The sequence below is a fragment of the Corvus hawaiiensis genome, chromosome 19 (assembly GCF_020740725.1).
Source record: "Corvus hawaiiensis isolate bCorHaw1 chromosome 19, bCorHaw1.pri.cur, whole genome shotgun sequence".
Taxonomy (NCBI): domain Eukaryota; kingdom Metazoa; phylum Chordata; class Aves; order Passeriformes; family Corvidae; genus Corvus; species Corvus hawaiiensis.
This window is the reverse complement of record NC_063231.1, coordinates 4,213,465-4,236,234: the sequence shown is the minus strand read 5'-3', so window position 1 is coordinate 4,236,234 and position 22,770 is coordinate 4,213,465. Positions and strand designations below refer to the sequence as shown.

The 22,770-nt window shown below is 39.6% G+C and overlaps 1 protein-coding gene across 8 annotated transcripts; it reads left to right on the top strand.

Annotated features, from left to right (window-relative positions):
• Window positions 1-968: 968 nt before the first annotated feature.
• On the top strand, window positions 969-12,496 carry ZNF207 (zinc finger protein 207). 8 transcript variants are annotated; one of them, XM_048323656.1, is made up of 13 exons: window positions 969-1,151; window positions 2,575-2,701; window positions 3,129-3,267; window positions 3,841-4,008; window positions 4,676-4,751; window positions 5,246-5,293; window positions 7,134-7,234; window positions 8,292-8,452; window positions 9,251-9,343; window positions 10,468-10,710; window positions 11,432-11,594; window positions 11,748-11,931; window positions 12,152-12,496. In XM_048323656.1, exons 1-12 carry the CDS (start codon window positions 1,111-1,113, stop codon window positions 11,906-11,908), a joined length of 1,521 nt encoding a protein of 506 aa, XP_048179613.1. In that variant the 5' UTR covers window positions 969-1,110; the 3' UTR covers window positions 11,909-11,931; window positions 12,152-12,496. The 8 variants fall into 8 exon arrangements, with proteins under 8 accessions (XP_048179613.1, XP_048179614.1, XP_048179612.1 ...); XM_048323657.1 differs by having other exon boundaries at window positions 7,134-7,204; window positions 11,748-12,496; XM_048323655.1 differs by having other exon boundaries at window positions 11,748-12,496.
• Window positions 12,497-22,770: the final 10,274 nt, after the last annotated feature.

The window sequence follows — 22,770 nt, the reverse complement described above, 5'->3', positions numbered from 1 at the left end:
TCTGGAGATCATCCAGTCCAACCCCCCTGCCAAAGTACAGTCACAGGGAGCAGGTGACACAGAAACACATCCGGGTGGGTTTGGAATGTCTCCAGAGAGGGAGATTCCACAATCTCTCTTCTGTTGCTCTCCTGTGGGGAGCAGCTGTGACCCCCAACCGCAGCAGGGCCACTGCAAAGGGTTGGATGTGGCTGATGGTTGGACTTGAGGATCTTAAGAGGTCTTTTCCAACCTTAATGATTCTGTGATTCTCTTCTAACAGCTGGTGGACCTGTGGTGAGCTCGAGAGCCGTGGGAGTAACAGACACACACCCCGATGGATTGTCACTGCAGAGGGACCAGCCCCCCACCAGGTGCAGGTGTAGCTGAGGATAGTGATGGCTCAACACAATTCAGTCGGTTTTATTGTGTTCTCGGGGTGCCGGGCTCCCCCACATGCCATGGCCTCGCTGTCAGCACCCAGCAACACAGGCACAGACAGCACAAGAACACTGTGCACGGTGGCCGGTCTCAGCAACACCAGCTTCTTGCCCAGTAACATTTAGTGGGGAAAACACAGTTTCTCGGTGACATTAAACACGAAGACGAGCAACAGTTTAGATTAGGAGGAAGCTCTTTGCTCTGAGAGTGCTGAGGCCCTGGCACAGGTGGTCCAGAGCTGTGGCTGCCCCATCCCTTGAGTGTTCACGATCAAGTTGGACCGCACTTGGAGCAACCTAGTCTAGAGGACGGTGTCCCTGCCCATGGCAGAGGGGTGAAACGAGATGAGCTTTAAGGTACCTCCCAACCCAAATCACTCCGTGACTCTCTTACTCTGTGACACACACACAGGTCCTTCAGGCGAAGTACCGCCATCCCCGACTAGACAAAATGGCGGCGACGCCCTGAGGCGCCACGGCGCAGCCCGGTGGAGACGACCGGGAGCGCGTCACGTGAGCGCCCCCAACCCTGCTGGCGCGGTGTACTCTGGGAGTTCGGAGGCGGCAGCGGCGCCTGAGGGAGCGCAGCCGCCATTTTGTGCCTCTCACTCGGCGCTGGGTGGCCGCGTGGGCTCTCCAGCTCTGAGGGAGTGCTCGGTTCTCCTGCTTTGTAGGTCGGGGCGACGCTGCTATGGGCCGTAAGAAGAAGAAGCAGCTGAAGCCTTGGTGCTGGTATCCTTCTGTGTTGGACGCGGCGGGTGCGGAGAGCTGGGGGGGGGGGGGGGGGAAAGGGCAGCGGCCTGGCGCGATTGGGGCTCGGTCCCTGCGTGGTCCCGTTCTGTCTCGTCCTGAGATGGGGCTCAACCGTTCTTCCCCCGCCCGTTACGGTTTGTCTCGGTGCTTGGCCCTGTTCCGTCCCTGTACTCCTCGGGATGGGGCCCGGTCCGTGCCCTTCCTGTGCTCCCCACCCCCCGCGCGGCCTCAGGCCCGCTCCCGTCTTCCTCGCCGGGGCCGCGGCCTCCCGCCCGATTCCTAAAGCTGGGACAGTGGGAAATGGAGAATGATCTTTATCCCCCGTGAGGGAGGATGTTAAAGGGAGAAAATCCTGCTACTAATAAATACATTTATTCACGGAGGGGGGATGGATGTGGTTAAAATAGAATTTGAATTTTTTTTTTTTTCTTTGTGACGGGGGAAGCTTTTAGTTTGTAATTGCTGCATCATAATCCGGTTTAATTTTTCAGGATCCAGAAATACTGATGGATTTTCATTTGATCGCTCCTTCAGAAGGTGCTCACTATTGTGGAGTGATTACAAATTTACCTTTTATCTCTCTCTAATGTTTCTGTCCTCTAGAATTGTTTAAGAAAGAAATTTAGAAGGCGCTCCGAGGTATTTTAGCATTTTGTCTTGAAAGGCATCTGTGCTTGTTTTAGATGTTAATATTTCACGTTTCGGTGAAAGCAAGGGATACATTGTGCTAGCACTGTTAACATTGTGTCAGTAATAAAAGGCAAATATGTATTTGTCTCACCTAGGAAAATGTGTGAACCACAGAAAGGAAATGCAGTTTGCCTTTTCTGTTGTCTAGATGGCCAAACAGTTCTTCACTTAAAATATATCTTTTTAAAAGCAGAGAATTCTTCATTGACTGCAGCAAATTATGCCATGTCAGAAAAATTGATAGCTGGATAACTGAAAGAGGAAGGGAATTTTAAACTAAAACCTTTGTTCTCTTTTATGATTGGTAGTTTCTGGTAATTGATTAAAGAGGCACTTCTGAGTAATTTGCGTAATTTCCCTTTTGCTGATTTGAAGTCTGTTTCTCCTCTAATGCTTTAGGAGCGTTCACACCCTTGAAGAGAAAAATAGGTAGGACTTGAAAACCAAAGTCAAACAATATGGAATCAAATGATGATTCTGATTGCATGCAGACACCTTCCCAGTTTTGTACCTGTGTAAAGAGGGATGTGCTGGACTGTGGGAGGGTGTTTGGTTTCAGACATGCATGAAATATTTATCACACTTTGAATGCTCAGAGATGCTTCATGTGCCTTTCTTTTGCTTCAGGAAAAATCACACTGGTGCTAATTATCTTAGTTCTATCTAGAAAGTCACTTCTAGGATTAAATGTTTCCTTAACAGTCTTCAATAGGTATTGTAATAGGGATTTCGATGATGAAAAGATCCTTATACAGCATCAAAAAGCAAAGCACTTTAAATGCCATATATGTCATAAGAAACTGTATACAGGACCTGGTTTAGCTATACACTGCATGCAGGTAAGGAGTTTTAGATTTACATGAACTTTTCTTTACAGTATGTAAAATTTAAATGAATAGGGACCATGTGAAGGTGGGGGCTGGGAGCTTCCAGAGTCTTTAAAACTGGTGAGAAAAAGACAGCAATGGCCTGTTCGCAGCACAGGAGTCCTGCTGTGTCAGCAGTCAGATGGCCACTGTGCAGCAGAGATCTTTGCCGGGAGTTTTATAGGAGCGAAGGAATTGTGCTGTCTTGGTTTATGGAAGCTGGTTTTAGGGGTAATAGTAGCTACCAGAGATTAGGAAGCACAGATCAAGAAAATGCGTGGCCAGAGAGATTATTCCTATGAAGGATGTTCCTTTTCTGTTTTGAAACTTCCTGAAGAACACTGAGAATTTGGCCTGAATTGTGGTCAGCAGGATTTGTTTGTTTTTTTTTTTTCTTTAGGTACATAAAGAGACAATAGATGCTGTTCCAAATGCTATTCCTGGAAGAACAGACATTGAACTGGAAATTTATGGGATGGAAGGCATTCCAGAAAAAGATATGGAGGAACGGAGGAGGTTACTTGAACAAAAAACTCAGGGTACGGTGTAATGTGGCTGGTTGTTTTTTATTTCCCTCGTCAGCTCCTTACTCAGCTGTGGCATTCAGTGAGGGTGGGATTTAATGCATTCTCTGATGGCAGCTCCAGGTACGTGGGAGGCTGGGAGGGATTTTTCCTTTTCTATGCGGAAGTAGCTGTGGGCCAGAGCAGCTATAACAATTACCTAATGAATATGGGCATGGTGATTTATTTGTGAGGGTAAGAGGAGGAAAGGCCAGAGGTAAAACTATCCTGATGATTCCCAAATGCTTCGGTTTTGTTGCTGTTTAAGTATACCTTTGGTTGAACTGCTTTGGTTTATGCTGGACAGCATGACATTGACATGAGGGCAGATCCCCCTGTGTGTTCAGGGTCATGGCAGTGTGAGTCATGTTCTGTCCCTTTATTTGTGGCTATAGGTAGGCTCACACAGCATTCTTTCTTTGTATTTCTGTGACTTTGTGAGCACTGATAAGGTTTGAATTTTGCTATTGCTGTTCCACCTAGAATATGCCAGGTAAAGTTAATTTCACAGAATATAATTTGTGTTTATATGTGTTGTACTGTCTGCAGAGAGCCAGAAAAAGAAACAACAGGATGATTCTGATGAGTATGAAGATGATGAATCTGCAGCTTCAACTTCATTTCAACCCCAGCAAGTTCAGCCACAGCAGGGGTACATTCCCCCAATGGCACAGCCAGGTTTGCCTCCTGTGCCAGGTGCACCAGGAATGCCTCCAGGTGAGAGGGTGTGTTAGGTAGTTACTGAAAACCTCAGTAGAAACATGAAATGCTGCTGTATACTGAGTAATAATCTGCCTTTTTAACATTGGGGTCACAGAATAGTTTTGGGAGGTGCAGATAAGCAGTTTCTTCATTTTCCTCCCCCTGTTCTGTGCATGAGCACATCGTCCTTCGTGGACTAGATTTAGATACCTAATGCTGGCATGTAGATTGAAGACATGTGGTAGTTAAGACAAATAAGTGGTTCAAACAGAAGGCTACCAGTGGTGTGTGTTTGTGGTATTTATAACAGGATTTTGGAAACAGGGCAGAAAGGCTGCTGTGTATCTAGAGATTGCTAGCACAGAACAGGCCATTCATACACAGGCCATAGATACAGTGAGGAAAGAATTTTGATCAGTGAGTGAAAAATGATCTCTTCTTGTAATAAGATGTCTTCTTTGGAGACCACTAAGAAGATTCACGATCTTGCAGGGCTGAGAACAAGCAATCAAGGTCAGATTTGCAGATAGTATTTATATTGCATTGTTTGTAAGCAATTTTGTTTCAAAACCCAATCTTTTAGATCTTCCTGTAAAGCATTTATCCTGTGTAAACTTATTAGATGACAATTGGTAGCAACTGTATGTTATCAGAGTTGTTGAAAATATATTTTTCTTTTAAGGTATACCACCATTAATGGCAGGTGTTCCACCTATGATGCCTGGAATGCCTCCAGTTATGCCTGGAATGCCACCTGGGTGAGTAGCAAAAAAGATTTAATATTATGTGTTCATACTGTGCATTTTAAACTGTCACAAAAAAAGTAAAGCTAATTAAAAAAATGTACATAGGGAATGGTGAACTCTGTAACCTAAATGTTAAGACTAACCAAAGAACTGGATGGCTGTAAACCAACATGTAAAATATGGCCAAACTGAGTTTATGTATAAAGTATGTTGCCTTTCTCCTGACTTAATAATTATTAAGTAGTAGTACATTAATATAAAATTTTGTTGTGTTGGTTTAGAGCCTTCTGTGAGCCACTGTTCCCTTGTATAGTGCACATATGTTGTGCATCTGGTTGTCAGTCATCAACCTAACAGGAAAAAAAGTACTGAATAGTTTCTATTTTTCTTGTATTTTGGGCAAGAGATATTGGTTTTTGTTCTTGTTTGGGGTTGACACCATACCCTATCACAATGTATTTGGAAATTCACAGTTAGATTTTTGATTTTGTCATAAATTTTCACAGATTACATCAGCAGAGAAAATACATGCAGTCATTTTGTGGTGGAAACATGTAAGCATCTCATTAATGTAATTCTAGGTACATTCATTATGCCATTTTATGTCATGTTTTTGATAAGCTGGAAATTGTTTTACTGAAAACCTTTGAATATTGCCTAAGAATTTGGGGAAGGTGTCTAGCAAGGTTTTGATACTGTATTATATGTGAAGTTTTTATGCTTTTATCTAAATGAATATTACAAAACTGTATGTGAAATGCATTTTACAAAATATTAACCGAATAGGCCCTTAGAGACTTAAAGCCTCTCTTGAACCAGAGCTTGAACAGCTCCATGTACTTCATCCTTTACAGTGCAGGACATACTGCAGGAACTCAGTTTAGTCTAAACTTTAGAGTTCACTGGGGTGAAAAGTTCTTTTCTGAGACATGAATATTGAGTTAACAATCCTTGAATTTAAAAATTATATTGTAGCTGAACATGGTGTGGATGCTCATCAGGACTTTAGCTTTTCTGGGTGGAAACTCAACAGAATTTAATCAGGTTGTCTGGCACTTAGTCCTCATTAAATTCCTTGTTAACTTCAGGTGAATGTTATGTCACCTGTAAAAACACAGATGAATTTGCCAAAACTTCACTGCAATTCCACTTAGGAGGAGAGGGTGGTGTTGCATTATGCTTTTTGTCTATTTTAATCTAAAATTTTGCTTACTTAACCTGATTAACTTTTGTTTAAAAATTACCAAAGAAGTAGGAGACAGGAAGCAACTTTGGTTTTAGTGTGACACTAGTTCTAGCACTGTCTGCAGTTTCTCAGGCAGTCATTCTTCTGGGGCAGCAAGCAGTGAGCATCCAGCACTTGTTTTGATGTCTGCTGGGTGGCAAGACTGACTTTGTCTTTTCCAATCAAAAAAGGGGTGATGGGTCTGTGTTCCCAGTCATTGCTGCTTCTGCAGTGGTTGTTCCCTGTGTAGCAGTGATAGATGAGGTGAGAGCAGAAATCAGACTTTCCAGAATGAGTGCTCACCTTTTCATGTGATTTGATCTGAAAACAGCAGTAGTGAAGGTGTCTTGATTCCATCATACAAACAGAAACTGCTTCTTAGTGGGGTTTTGGTTTGTATGTGAGTGCTGCAGATCAGCTTACTTTGCTCACTAAAGTAGTAAGCATTCCTGTATTTTGTTTCCCTAATCAGTTTTTGAATGGTTGCAAAAAATTAAGCAAACTTAAGCTACACTTGTTTGTTCCCTGTAAAGGGCTCATACATATTCATCTAGGAAGAGAAACCAAACCTGTTCTTAGTATGGAGAAAAAGTATGTTGCAATGTGGACTTCTCATATTAAAAAATCAAAATCCCACTTTATCATTAGTATATGGAGTGTTTACTGTAATTGAAACTCCAGAAGCGTTCTTGCCCTATGATCTCTGCTTTTGTCAATATTTTTTGGATAGTTCTACAGCTTTGGGTTTTCTGCCAGTCAGTCTTACTGTCAGAAAGGAGTAATAACAGATGAGCAGCAATTGTAGCGTGACTGGATCTAGCTGGTTTTCCTATGTTCAGATGTCATGAGTGTACTGAGATCAGATTCTTGGAACACACTGTTGCAGCTAGTAGTCTTGAGAGAGATTTTGAGAGACACCAGTTCTGGAAATCTCATCATAGAGGAAGTGAGATCTTGAGAAATTAAAGTTCAAATAAAAAGTGTTTGGGGTTTTGGGTGTTGGGTTATGTTTTGGTTTTATTCTTGTGGAGTCAATTGGTTTGGAATTGCCTCTGTTGAGAGCTTCTTGAAATTATTTACCACTATTTTTTATCTAATACAGGCATGTGCCAGTTGTCTTAACAGTTTATCTTGAGTGCTCATACCAGTGCTCATTTTCTGTTTAATAGGATGATGCCGATGGGTGGAATGATGCCTCCTGGGCCAGGAATCCCACCTCTTATGCCTGGTATGCCACCAGGTAGGTCAGGGTTGTCGAACTCATACTATGGTGAGAGTTAAATTATATTTATTTATTTCCACTTAAGATTTAGGCTTTATATAAAGAACATAGAGACTTATGCCACCACCTGCCACCTTGATGTGGTTGGATTGCCACAGAAGCCACTCTTGTGCGGACTGGTTGATTTGGGGCTTCTGATTATAAATAATTTATACCATTGTTAAAAAAAAATAGAATATAGTTTTTTGGTTTTATTGCACTTTCTCACATTGTTGTGTTGCTTAGTCTCTCTTCATCCCTTTTTTTAATGTCTGTGGCTGCAGCTGGAAAATAGTAATGATTGAAAATGCGGAAAGTGGGCAATAATGTTGGTCGTTTACCCAACTAATGAGCCTGCAGTGTGAACAAACTTAACTGAAATTTTGGTCTCTTACCATAGCTCGAGGAGACGTTTCTTGAGCTTGTGCAGCTCTTAAGCAGCCCTAAGTTCCCTGGGTGTTCCACCTGACGAGCAGCTGTGTGGTAATGAACTGAGATTTGCTGGTTTGCTTGATGGAACCCATGGGAGCTGTTAACTTCCCACCTGACCCTCTCCTAGAGCTCCATGCACACAAAGTGCACGTGTTGTGGTGACAATACACAATGTCCCAATCCACTTCACTGGTGACCCCAGCAAAGCTGGCAGTGTTTTGGTCGCAGTTCTGGTACTGTTCAGAAACGGTTCAGAGTCTCTTTGATTTTGTAACTGTGTCATCCATGCTCTTGGCAGTGTAGTTGTGGTGTGTCAGAAACAGTTACCGCAGTGTGTCAGTAACAGTTACTACATTAATTGTAGTGGTTTATTGAAAGCATAAACTTCATTATTGAAGATTTAGTAGAAAACAATCCAGCATTGCTCTGAAGTGTTTGAGGTTACTGCCTGTGCATGGACATTGACTGGTGACTGCTGGTATTACCCTTTGTCATGTTTTATTTTACTGTTGCCTTAAAAATGCATCTTCCTGGTGGGAAACTTTTTTCTAAGGAACACCGGGAACAGGATTGTTGTAAGGAGTATTTGTGCTTCCTGGAGCCTGATCCGTTGCCCATTGTTTGTGGTTTGTAGGGATGCCCCCACCTGTTGGGCCTCGGCCTGGCATGCCTCCAATGACACAAGCACAGCCTGTTACAGCTCCGGGCATTCTGAACCGGCCTCCAGCTCCTGCTGCAACAGCACCGACCCCACAACCTCCAGTTACTAAACCACTCTTCCCAAGCGCGGGGCAGGTAAGGCATCCCAGAGCCTGGAATCTCTCATTATATTCTTCAAATTGTCACTTTGTCAATAGTGCCTATTTATTATTGAGGAGGCCCAAGAAATGACCAGTTAAGATTTTTGCTTGGGTTGATGTTTAATTCAGTGTAGTGCTCTAATGAATTTTAAAAGATTCTTTTGTTTGTATTAAAACAGCTGTGGAACCAGACAGAAGTTCTGTAAGGACTGGGGAAGAAAGGAGTAGGCAAAACACTCTTTAATGCCTTTAGTTTGTTGTTTATAAGGGAACTTTGGGTGGGTAAAGAGATGTGTTAGCTACAGGAATCTGATTCCATAGAACTCTATCTAAAATTTCGAAATTAAAAATCTTGATGTGACTTGTTCTCAGCTGTTCTCATAATGGGCTCTCTACTGGTAAATGGATGAATTTGTTCTGTAGTCTTGTTAAACTGGTTGAACATTGCCTGAGCTAGGGTTTTTTACTTCAAAAAGTTTAGGAGTAAGTCAGTGTAGTGAAAAGTTCTTTTCAATGTTTTGGGGAGGGGAGTGGGGAATTGATAGTGGCTTGTGACCTCTTCCCTTTGAATGCACTTGTGTGTAGGTCCTGGAGTTTTTACTTGCTTTCAAGTATGTTGCAGAAGCCTTTGTAGTGTACTATTTGTGTTTTGCGCTTCTGCTGGGAAGATACATGTTTACAAAAATACAGTCCTTTCATAAGAAAGGGCTTAGTATAAGAAATCCTTTCATCTGGATACTTTCCACCCATTTGTTTGGAGACTTTTCACTGTTTCCTTTCTTTTATGCTACAGATGGGGACACCTGTCACAAGCTCAAGTGCAGCTTCCTCCAATTCAGAAAGTCTGTCAGCATCTTCTAACGCTCTGTTTCCTAGCACAGCACAAGTACGCAGGAGGTCACAGTTTAAAACAAATTGCTTTTCAACTTAACCCTTTGGACCGTTCTGTAAAATCTAAAATTGACTAAACATCTTCAGATAATTTCTGTTATATTCCTGATTATGTTTAGCTGGTAAAACTGCAGAGTCCTTGATTATGAGTTGCATCTTACCAGAAACAAGCATGTCGAAGTGCCCAATTTTTCTTAGTGTGAAAGAATGAAATGTTATATCATGGTTCTAAAGGGTTAAAAGAGCATGAAAGCAGTTAAATGCATTTTAGTGGGCAGTGGCTAGCTTGATGCATGGTGAAGGCTTTCTAGTTTCTGTTGTTTAATATGGCACATCATAATGTAGGGAATTTTTAATTTGCATTATGTGCAAAATGTTAACATTTTTTGTTTTGATGGGGAAGTTCAGATAACTGCAAATATGCAGTGACTAGAAACAAAAGCATTCTCTCATAACTAAGGTTTGCTTTGGAGATTGCTGTGTCTTTAGAGACAGCTTTGTAGAATAGGAGAGATGAAATGTTGGAATCTGTAGTTCCATTGATTCTTCATTCACAAATAAGATTAGACATAGTGGATAGACATAGTACTTTGTGAAAATACTGCAATATGTTCATAGAGAGAACGCTTAAAGCCCTGACCCAATAGAGCTTTCTTAAATACTTGATTTAAATATTTCTTAAATACCTAGTTTTAATGTGTACTAGCACTTTGAGCTGTACTCTAATCTAAGGGCTGCTAAAGTATGTTAATCTAGTGAAAGAATAATAAATTTGTACTTAGAGGCTCCTAAAAAACAGTGGTTCAGGAAAGATTTACACATTTGCCAAATTCAGTATTTGAGATAAAATAGTGGGGTGGTTTTTTCTTTGCTGTCCCTTTGTTGTGGTGGCTTTTGACCTGCAAATTTTAGATTTTCCTCTGTGTGTGTGTGTATGTGTATATACTGGGGTTTATTTTGCCTTGTTTTCAGTTGCTCTAGTATGCAATAAGGCTGAACTTTACTTTTGTCAAGCTTGTTATAGTTATGTATCTCACTGGAAGGTTTCAGAGGTCTAACAGACATCATTTAAGCTTTCTGATGCTTTGAGAAATATTGACCTGCCTCTGTGTTTCACAGGCTGCAGCAGCTGTGCCAGGGCCGGTTGGTACTGATTTCAAACCTTTGAGTTCTACACCTGCAACAACAACGGAACCCCCCAAACCAACATTCCCTGCTTATACACAGTCTACAGCCTCAACCACTAGCACGACAAACAGTACTGCAGCTAAACCAGCTACATCTATCACAAGTAAGCCTGCTACCCTCACAACAACCAGTGCAACCAGTAAGTTGATCCATCCAGATGAGGATATATCACTGGTAAGTTAAAACGTTTTCATTGTCTTACTGAAAAATGTGATTTGTGCTGATATGGCAGATTAGATGGAATTTCATCTGTGCTCTACATTGTGTATATTTTAATAATGGTGTGAGTGCAAACTGTGCAGAACTAACATAACTGAGAGAACTTCTTTGATTGTGAAGTGATGACTAGCATATTGCAGTTATCTTGCTCCAGTCTAAGCCTTAGTTTTGGTGGTGGTGGTGGGAAATCTCTCAACCCGAAATACAATTTGGATTTTTACTTCATGTGACTTAAACTTGAAGTTAACTAGGTCTGGGTAATGAGTGTAGAACAAAAGACTGAAGAGTTTGAAGTCGTTTTGATGTTCTTACAGCAGTTAGAAATATGGAGTTTATGGATAAAACAAAATGAACCTTAATTACAGTTCAGAGATATTTAGATTTGTGTTCAGTTTTGTCAGAGCTTTTTAAGAGAAAAGGGCTTTATTCAGCTGGGAGGAGGGGAGAATTTGAGTTCCATGCGGAATGCTTGATGGGCCTGTATTAAGGCAGAAAGTCTGCAGAAAGGGGGGAAAATCCAAGTGCTACTGTGTAATGTTACTAGCAGCCTTTGAATTAGTAAGGTAGTTAAAATAGTTACTCAAATAGTACCTCAAATCTACTTTGTTGCACCTTATTTACTTTGCTTTTGGTGGGTTTTAACACAATGCGTTGTGGTTGTCTCTTCTGATTTTAGGAAGAGAGAAGGGCACAGTTGCCTAAATACCAGCGCAATCTTCCTCGACCAGGACAGGCTTCCCTGGGTAATCCACCAGTTGGACCAATTGGAGGTATGCTGCCACCACAGCCAGGAATTCCTCCACAACAACAAGGAATGAGACCTCCCATGCCACCTCATGGTAATCATAAGTTTCCCAGCATTCTGTTTTTGAAAAGATTTGTGAAGTTGCCTATGCTGGCAGGGAGGGGTGAAGCTTTTCACAAAATGCACTTTCACTATTTAAAAAAAAAAAAAAAAATTATTCTTTGCATCTTAACTGTTCTGTTTATAGGTCAGTATGGTGCTCATCACCAAGGCATGCCAGGGTATCTTCCTGGAGCAATGCCTCCATATGGTCAGGGACCTCCGATGGTGCCCCCGTACCAGAGTGGACCTCCTCGTCCTCCGATGGGAATGAGACCGCCTGTAATGTCGCAAGGTGGCCGCTACTGATGCTCCTACTCACGCTCTAATAGGTTTGGAGATTAAACCTTTTCTCATCTTGTGCTGTTAATATAGCTGAGCTTCCATCAGTTAAGGCTTCATTGTGACTTTAAAAAAATAAGTATCTTCCCACATGCAAGGAGCTATTGGACATTCTTATTTTACATGGGAAAAATTATTTGGAATAATAACAGGAACTTTTCCTGATGTTGCAATTTATACTGTATGGCTTCTTTTTCATGTTTCATCTAGGTTTTTAGAAGTGAAGTATAGTAAATATGGTTCGTTAAATTGTGAAGGCGCTGGAATTACATGAACATACCACCTTAAAGGCAAGTTCTGTAATGTTATGTTGCTATTTGTGAAATGATGCCTTCACAGCACTTCAAGTGCTGTTGGACTTCATGTCCCCAACATAGTTTGGTGAGGGCTGTAACTGTTCCCAACTACTTGTACATTAAAGTCTGAACTTGTAACAATATTTAATGTATTCAGAGTTCCTCCTGTTCCAGGGTTTAAGTAAACTGACCCACTAAGGTCATGTGACTTTTCTGTACTGTTATAAACTTCATTGTAATAAAAGAGGAGAAAAATTTATATGCCTTTTTATTCGTGACCAGCTGTGGACAACTGCCTGAAAGGTTTGTACAGATGCATGCCATGGTAGCCATTGATGTAATGAACACAATTATTGGTGCTGTTTTGATAAAGTCTGAATTCCTTGTTCTAAAAAGTCACTCCTTAGCTGTACATCTGAGTAGACAAAGACCTGTACACTTATTAACTGACTCCTCAAAACTGAGGCTGCAGGAGGCACATCCTGACTCCTGGTTGTAACTTCTCTTAATGCATATGTTTCTTTATTTGTGCTTTCTTGTCCTCAATAAATTTTAAATGATTTCTAGTCCTGGCACTTGCTTGTAGGATGTGAAAGTGCTCTAAGATACAGCCTAGTGCCAGGTGTGTCCCATTAGTTTACTCTGCAACTGACCCTTTTTATTGTGCAAATGGAGATTAATTTTAGGAGCTTTTTAGGTGAAGATTTCTAGAAGCTTAGGTGCATAGCACATGGGTGAGTGACTTCCAGTTGATGTATTGAAGTTGACCTGCAAAAGAGAAATAGTAGCCTAACTCTCTTAATGCACAGAAGAGGCAAAGCCAGCAAGAGTAATATGTTATATGCTGTGTTTTTACTTTAAATGTTCAGAATTTCATGTTTTGACAGTCTCTAAAAGGTGAACCATTTGTAACCATCTGTTGTGTGCTATGATTAGATGTTGTCTGAGATTTCTTGAGCCATTCAATGAAAGTTTCTGGAAACTGTTTTATCAAAGAGAGGTCTTCCCTCTATGAATTAGTCCTTTCTCTGTTTGTAAGAGTAGAGTGATAAATTGCTGTTAAGGTTGTAATTCTCTTAATGTCTGACACCGTGTGTTCCTGTGTTATACCTCTGATGAGAATGTAGAGGGAGACTTTTTGGAGGGGAGGGAAGTGAGAGCTTCTCTGGCCTCTTCTTAAGGGGAAAAAAAAAAGTGGTGAATTTTTTCATTTGCAGGTCAACTTTAAATACATGTTCCAGCCTCAAGCCTTATCGGCAATTTAATTAATGGGGATATCTCTTCTTTAGGGTAGAGTAGAAAGATCATCAGCATTTTTGTGTCATTATGTTCATAGATGTTTTTGTAGATGGTGGAAGTTTTTCACTTAATTATAATACTGAGCATTATGGCTCTGTTTCTCAGAAGTCTTGGGGTTTTTTAGCTGCACTAAAGTAGTTCATGAGGCTTTATTCTGTGCTGTCTCTTAAAAGTGCAAAAGCACAGTACAGCTAAAATACTACATTGTCTCAGCTTCTGACCTGGGGTCATGGAATGTTTCAAAATCACTAGAGCATCCAGTTTACATCTAGTTACAGCTGAATGGCCTTAGCTTAACCATTAAGAATTGCCAGGCACTTTTTTCTGAAGTGTTTAGCAGTTTTAAGACCATAACTCCAAGCCTCTGTTGAGAAGCAGTTCTCCCTGATCACTGAAATCTACTGATCACCTGTCAGATGTGCAGTATTTGGCTTGCAAATGTGCTGAGTGGGCCTTGATGTCAATTGTTTTGTTAGCTCTTCATCTTGCTTTAGACGTAAGTCTAACAGATAAAACTTGTTTTGCTGAGGCAATGCTTTTATACTCTGGTTTTCTTCTGTTTACCTAATAAGGATAATTACAAAATACTGGAGAGATTTTTACAATGTCTTATCTTTGTCCTTTCTGTAATACTACACATAAAATTCATACATTATAAAGTGATCTTAAGTACCGTTTGTAAAACTACAGAACTTCTTGCTTTTTCTGAAGATCATATTGCTGCTCAAAGGATGCTTTGCCCTCCTGCCCCAGTCAAGTGAATTCCTTCTCCTTTTGGTGTCTTTCTGTAACTTTCCATATGTTGTTTTCATACCCCTACTTCTCCTGGGATAAAACCGTATTGCATGTACTGTTAACTCAGCCTATTCTGCAAGTTGTATTAATTAAGTTTCACTTTTTTAAACAGTGAATGTCTTGTTCTGATAATGGTACTATTTTGTAGCTAACACTGCATAGACTTCAAGCCTGAATGCATTTTGAGATTGGTCTTTCCTTAGTAGTAATGTTATGAAAATCCCTCGAGTAAGTACTGCCACATATATTTCATTGATACTTGCATACAAGCAGGTGAAAAATTTTTCTGTGATTTTCATGTGGATACTTATTTCCTGCTCCTGTCATTCCTGTGCAGTAAGAGCTGTGATGTGGCTGCCTTTAGTCTTCAGTTACTCTTGTCTCTTGTGTGATTCTTCTGTAAACAGGCAGGTGTTTCAGTGCCTGTGTTGTCTGTTGGTCCCTGCCTTCATTTCTTTTGGATACTGCTTCTTAATGTTCAGAGAGTTGGATTTATGGTGCATTTACCCAAAACCAGTAAAACTACTTTGAATGTAGTAGTTGCTTGTATAAATACTTGGTTTACAGTACCAAGTGTAATCAACATAGCTGTGCCAGCAAAATCCCCAATGTAATGCAGCCATGAAAACAGGGTTTTGCTTTAGTTAATCTCTCCCTTGAAAGAGATAGCAGAAACCTTTATGATTACAGAAAAGCATATCTATTATAGCTGTTGCAGGACTCTAGTGATGTGATTACATAGGCAGAAGCTTTGTTTTTCAGTTGTTGCCTAAATTTGACATGGCAGATCTTGCAGTAAAACTAGCACTTGCAAGTGCATTTTGACCAGTCTTGAAATTTGCAATGTAAATATTGAATATGAAAGATTAAGCTACAAGAAAATTTCAGACAATTTCAGGTGGGAAAATATGTTTAAAAAAAAAAAAGCCAGAATTTGTAGCATCTAGGATTTGTGTAGAAGGTTCAAAATTACTTTATGCATGGTCTCACAATATCATAACAAGCGGCTGATTTTTAGGGCAAAATGGATGAGACTGGCATGAAAGAACCTTGAAAAATCCTGGGTTAGTTTTTAGAAGTCTTTATATGACTCTTTCATACTGCCATTAGAGCTTTCTGCCTTTGGCAAAGTTGCTTTAAATAAAATACTACTTAGCGGGCATATGTGGACTGAAAATTTCTTCTGAAACTTTTGGATTACTTTTTTTTTCTTCCAGAGATGAGATTTTAGGTGCTGATAATAAATTTGAGGCTGGGCTGTATATCTAATAACCGTGGATAACAATTCCTCGCTCTGTGCATGCATGGGAGAATATAAACAAGCTTCTAGAAACACATATCAGCTGCATCTGCCTTCTGTGATTTCTTGCCAGTGTTTTAGTCCGTGGAGCGCCTGAGCAATCCTTACACAGAACTGGATAACTTACTCTGTTAAAACATGGATAAAATTGAATGGGATAGACAACCTGCAGTTATTTTATAGGAATCAAAGAATTCTGCATACAAGATAAAAAAATAAAATACCAAGATTACTTCAGTTTTATGAACAGCAAGAAGGGCATTATGATCTTCAGTTAAATTAAGACTCTTGATATACCAGTCCATGAGCTGGGGCCACAGTTCAAAATGGTAACTGATGACACGTAGTAAATGTCTTAATAATTGTACTGGTCTAGTTTCTACATAAACACTAAGACAAGGGTGAACATTTTCAGTGGCTGATGGAATCTTTAACTCAACTTTTTGTGAACTAGTACAACAAATACTATCAAGTTATGGGAAAAATGCCCCAAGACAACTGACTGACGTTCCATTGATCAAGATACAAAGCAAAACAAACTGTCCAATTCAGAAATAGCTACCAACTACAAAAAATACTGTTTGGGCCTAACAAAAGAGGTGCTATAGCAGTCATTTTCTTTTGTTTGCTTGATCACTGGAATTTTGTTAATTTTGATTGCATGTCTTTCACTTAATTGGGTCATGTTTTTTCTAAAACTTAAATTTTTCTTCTTCCTATAGCCCTGCCATAGGACAGGCTGAGGCAGAGTCTCAGTGTTGCCCTGTTCAGTCTGAGGCAAGTGGGATTTATTTTATTCATTCTGGGGGCTTTCACAGCTTTATGGCTGTTGGATATTTATGTCCCCAAACTTGCAGCAAGTTTGGTGAAGGCCCCTAAATTTATTTTAATTTAGGTTTTTTTATTCTCTTTTGGTAGATGGGCTCTATATTAATATTTATATTTTTATTATCACTGTATTTTTAAGAGTCTTAAGGGGAGGGAACCTGTTTTTAAGATGTGTGGGTACCTTTTCTCTTAATAGAACACCTTTCCTTCGAGGCTGCTCAGGTAGTCCTTAAGCCACACTGCCCCTCCCCGTCTTTCCCTGCATTGCATTTGTGCTGTATTTGTTTTCGGGCTTGGTAGTGTTGACTTTGTGTAGTCTCTGAATTAGTGGCATGTAAATACCAATTATTAATGTTTTCTCTTCTGGGGAGATGTATCTATTGAAGAGCTTAAAGTAGGTTTTAACTAGTAAGCTAATTGCTACAAAATTGTGTAGCCCAAATTACAGAATACAGTTTCTTTGAAGAAGGTTGAGATGTTAATACTGCTGCGTGTGTGAGCTGCAACTCAACAAATATTAATGTAGAGCCCTGGGAAGAAATAGAGATCAGATCCAAGTTGGTAACAGAGAATAGAAGTGTGAGAAATCAAAACTGCAGATTTTTCACTTTGCCAGTTTCAGGGAGAACCTTTTCCTCAATCTCTCAAATGCTCCAAATTTGAGAATATTTTGACTATTGCAACAATAGTAAAAGTTGAAAAACATTTTTTTGAAACCTTGTGAAATTCTGTTGCATATTCAGAGTTTGCCTTGTTTATTTTAAGTTCCCTCTTTCACACAGTGACTAGCAAAAATTTCTACCCTTTGTGAAGAAAAAGCTGCTCACTCTGTTGCAGATCCGTTGGTCTTGAATGCTTGAGGTTGCTTAAAGACAACTTCAGCTTCAGAACAGCAGGTTTTGCCCAAGGAGGTCTTGCAGCATATCAGCAGTGAAATACTAAATAAACACATGTGGCAGTCTGGTTTGACTTTTTAAATTTTTGAGGTAATTTTAAAGTTTGTGGTGGGCTTTTTTTATGAGCATAGACTCTGTTTCATTTCTTCAAGATTTTGCTAAATAATGACCCTTAATGGGATTTAAAGTAATTTTAACTTGAGGATAGAGTTGTAATTAACTTAGAAGAGTGGATTGCACATTCCTGTTGTACCCTTTGTTTGTACTCTGCCCTTTGCATTTTTCCTGTAGAAGACCCCCCCCCTGGCCCCCCCCCCCCCCCCCCCCCCCCAAATCCCTGTCTGACTGGAAAATTGACATGTCCATGTTAACTGTTTCAGAATGGTTATTGAGCATGGTCTTTCTTTGCTAATTCTCATTGTGGTGCTCCCCCTGATAACAGTGAAGATGAGAATAACTCTTCAAGATAGACCACTGGAACTAGTATTTCTTTCATATGCTTAATGTATAGGAGCATTTGGCTTAGTTCCTGTTTCCTTAGAGTGTCTAAATACATGGTGGGGCTTATACTTCTTGCTTTAAGTATCTGAATCTCTTACAGACTCAAAAAATAGGCAAATTTCAAATGCCTTTTTATTTTGAGGGACAAAGCGTGTTCTTAGTTACATTCCAATATTGCAGTTCTCATTGCAGTAGTTTGTGTATCACAAAGTTGTACGTCTTGCTGTTAGTGAAGTTTCTTTACTAAAGATGACAGTATTTCAGTGACATGACTTTCATAGATACCTAAAAAAATTAGGTTTTGCAGTTCAGTTTTTTTAAGCTTAAGTAGAGGCACATGACTTTTTTTTTTAAGGAGCAGGAGTTACTGATCCTCTGCTAAATTGGGTAAATTTGCACCTGCTATGTTAAACAAGAAAAGTAATGTGGAGATGTGGTAAATAAAGAACTTCTTAAAAATCTGTATGCTTGCAATCAAAATAATCAGACCAGGGAAACAGTGGTAGTGAGTGGGTTCTGTAAGAATGCAGCTACCAATGAGTGCTGTTTCGTTTGTAATGGCTGGGCTAGGTTGGAAGTAGTTTAGAGTAAATAAATTTTGGGACAGCCATTTAAGGGATCAAGATGAGTCAAAGTGTTTGTGAAGTGCAACGTATATAAGGTTCTTTTTGAAGTTCTGAAAAACACTTGGTAAGAGATTTCTGGCACATTGTAAGCAGCAGCTTAGTGTAGTCTTGATTGTCAGAGCACAGATTGCCAGTAAGGCTCTGTTAAAAGAAATGCGGTTTTACTGCAGCCCTGTGAAGGTGGGGCTGAGGGGGCTGAGCACGGGAGCCTGCTGCTTTGGCAGCCAGCCATATCCTGTCCTGAACCACAGGATCCAGGGTGTTATCCTCAAGCTATTTGTTCCTGGCATCCTGATGAGTCAGTTTTGACTGTCCCTGGTATGAATAATTGTAAGGCTTGGTATTTTTATACCTGGACACTGTTGCGAGTAGTGAGGCCCTTGTACCTTCTGAACAAGTTTACAATAACCTCTTAAATTCTTATGGGCTTTCTTGCAGTAGGGACAGTTGGCAACACTGCTGTTTTAATGGCAGTGAATTTAACTTCTCCATAAATACTGTCTGGAACTTACTTACCTTAAGATTTTTCTTTCTTGTGGATATAAAGAAGTGAAAAAGTTTTGAGAAAATAGTAGAATTTTTATGCCAATATCATCTTAACTAAAAGCAAAGAAGCACACGACATTGAGAGCTTGAAAGCTTCCTTATAAGTTCTCATTAGCAGTTAAAGCGTATCTCTCTGATAGCTAAATGCCTTAGACAACGTTCAAGCTTCTGACATCTCAGGTTTTTTTTCCTTAAATTCTGTCTAAATCTTTACCATATTCCCAGGTACGATATTTAGAAAGGGGGGCATGGGTTGTAGAATTTCAGCTTCTGCTGTGCTTAGTAGCCAGTATCTGTAACTGGCTTTTGCTAACAGTGATTTTAATTACCAGAAATGAATGTAATATAAGCAAAGGAAGCTATTTCACCATCTCCCAACTTTAGGAAATTATGTAATTCTTTGAGATAAAGATGTAATGCAGAGCTTTTTTATTTTCTTTTTTTTTCCTTGAGTTACTTGCACTGAATTCTTTAGCTTCTTTCTCATAAATTTAAGTGAAAAAAAATACATTTTGCTCTTTCACTTGTAAAGTCCAGAATAAGAAAACACACTAAGACTTTAATGAAGGAACCTGGCAATGTAAGTATTGTAATTTCCATTATGTTTGTAGTAGGCAACAGGTGACCTTGTTAAACTTACGGGTTATGTATGAAAAATCAGAAGGGCAGATTAAAAGTAGTTTTATAGTTGCCTTTACTTCATATGCTTTTTTTAAGCAACAAATTGCAGTAATTGAAGTTTGGCAGGTCTTTTTTTTTTTTTTTTTTTTTTTTTTTTAAACTATGGGTTAAACACCTTGGTTTAATACAATTTGTGTTTCTGTTAACTAGCAGCAGAATTTCAGCATTTGCTACTTACTGGTAGAGAAGAAAAATTCCACAGAACTGCCAGTACAGGTTAGTTTAATCTGTAAGTACCTGATGTTCCTATTTGAAATAATTTGTTCACATGATACCACTTAAATACCTGAGGGGAATTTTGGTCTCTGAAATGTGATTGTTATCTACTACTGATTCCAGTAGTGAGTGAACAGACTAGACTTTCTTGGAAGACCTGTAATGGATTTAACTATGCTTGTGGACAGGTAATAAATATCTGCAAGCACCTTTAAGGAAAATTTAGTACAGAATCTTGACAAGCAGCCTTTGATGTTACTGAAAAGTGTGAAGATCTAAAGTCAAAATCACTGTAACATGCCAGTTACTAATGAGGCTGGTTTTTATCAGCAAACCAGCAGGATCCTGTGTTTGTTGTGTTGGGGATTACGCATTTCTGTTTGTAAGAATCCATAGCAGTTTGTAATCTTTCCATTTTCTTTAGCTATTGCTAATCACCATTTCTTACCAACAGATTTTTACTTTATTAGGGTGGTAAGCCAGGAGCTTGTTCTTCTATGCTTTTTTAATTATTACTTTTGTTAGTTCATTTCAGCACTTCAGAGGCTACTTACAAATGTGGTTTTGTCCAGCTGTTTTATCTTACTCCAGAGTTACTGCTCTGCCTCTATTTTAATTCTGCCCTATTCCATATTCTCAGAAATTTTGGTATTTTATTTCTATTGTACAGAATATTTTACACCTTAAAATAGGAAACATTCTTCGTGAATGGATAAAAGATGCAGCTTTCTCTGGAATGGCTGCATATACTTACTTCTGTTTAGACTTAGTGTCTATCATCTCTACATATCAGCAGAAGAGAGGAAAACTTCTGTGCTGTAGCACAAAGCAGAGATCCACAGCTGGATAGGCTTGTAAGGATGGGATGTGCTTTAATTTACTTTTTAAGGCCATGTTGTCCCACTCTGAACTTGAGGGGCTTTTGACATCATTGGTGGATAATTACTTAGTGGGTACTGGAAAGGTCATAGTTATGTGGTAGCTGAACAGACACTTCAGTTTTACCAGCTCATCTGAAGGGTCTAGAGTGGGTTTATGAGTGACTTGCCACTTCCAGCAGAATTGCTTATTTTAAGATTCTGAAGTCTTACACAGTGCTGCAGAATTCATCATACAAACATAACAGTTTCAAGGCAATTGTATCTTCCCAGGTTTTAGAATAGTTACACTTGCAGCCAATTGCCTGCCATCTTCTCTACATCAGTTCTTGGTAATTCTCACGAAATTGCTTTGTCTGCAAAATGAGCTACAGGCAAATTTCTGACTAACGTTGCATAGGTTTTTCTTCCTAGAAGGGGAAGAAAAGTCATACAGTAATATTTATAATTTAGCTTTATCTCTGCTTAATCTTAATTGCAGGTATGCAAGAATAAAAGGGATACCTTGTTGTGAGGCCATTACTCTGTTCACAGAATGTATTCATATTTCTTACACCCTTCTGTGGTTGACCCTAGCTAATACTTAATGCAGTGCTCAGTACTAAGTTGGAGGGAGTAACTGATTACTTTGGGCTGCTCAATTACCTTATCAAGTCCTGGTTTTGACAGGGGTTGGATGCAGACTACTTGTACACTGACCTGGCAGTTAGTGGGGATAACTAAAGGGCAGAGTGTGTTTCACAGTGTCTTAACAAAAAAAAAGTGTGTTTGTCCAGGATAGATCATAGTAGAACTCTGGTAGAACATCATCTCTTTGTGAAACTTTGAATGGCAGTTAATTATGGTACTTTTTGGTAGAATAAAGTTTATTTTCTTTTGAGATAGGACCAAAACAATACTGGAAATCTGAACTTTGATTACCAGGTGAGCAGTGTTAAATTGTAGCTCAACTTCTGACACACCATTAGAGCAGCTGTCCAGTGTAACACGGTTCAGCAGTCTTCCCTCCCAGTTCTGGTGCTGGATATTTGGAACAGTTTGTCATTTCCCAGTATTTCCTTGGACTCCATGCTGACTCCCAATTGCCCTTTTAGAGTTTCTGGTCACTGTGCAGCAAACCCAAACTGAGCAAACTCCAAGCTGGTTTTAGTACCTTCATAAAGCACATGAGTGAATAGTGTTCCCTCTTGGTAGCAGTATGGCCACAGAAGTTAGTGCGTTGTGAAGGGTTTTTTTCTGTAACTTGATACTGCTTTTGTGTAAGTGGTATGAAAGGTCTGGGATTACTGATCTTTTTCAAAAGACAGGTGATGGCAAAATACTGATGTTGAATTTAATTCGAGAAAGTGAGAGACTGGTAAGTATGTGCATCACTTTAATGCATGCAAATAGTAACAATAACAAGCTTAATTTTATAGCATTCAGTTTACAAAGAAGATTGAAAGAAAATTCAGAGCTAACATCATTTGCATCCACTGGGAACCTTCTATGAACTGTGCTTCAGGAATGGGTCATTGCACATATAGCCATTTGTAATGTGTAATCATTTTGTAACAGTCTCTGATTAAACAGAAGTGAACCACTGTTTGTGCATTTTTTTTCTCTTCTTGAAAACCTATTTAAATTATTATTGCAACAAATGTTATGGCGGGAATAACTTGGTACTGGCTTTTTGATTGTAAGCTGCAGAGACTCATTTGTGTGAGCTCTAACTTAAAATGGAGACAAACAAATGAACCCTAACTTCTTAACCTGTACTTCCTTTTGCTGTTGATCCACTGTTCTGCTGCTAAGCAGACTATACAAAGTTATTGAAATAGTCAGAATATGGAGGAGAAGTTTCTAACAGTGTTTTCATAAAAGTTGGTGGCACAGGCATGCAGGGAGATACTCTGTTCTAAACCCTTTTGGAGCAAAATGCTGGAGAGATGAGGTAGCTTGGAAGATGGGTATCCTTGTACCTCCTG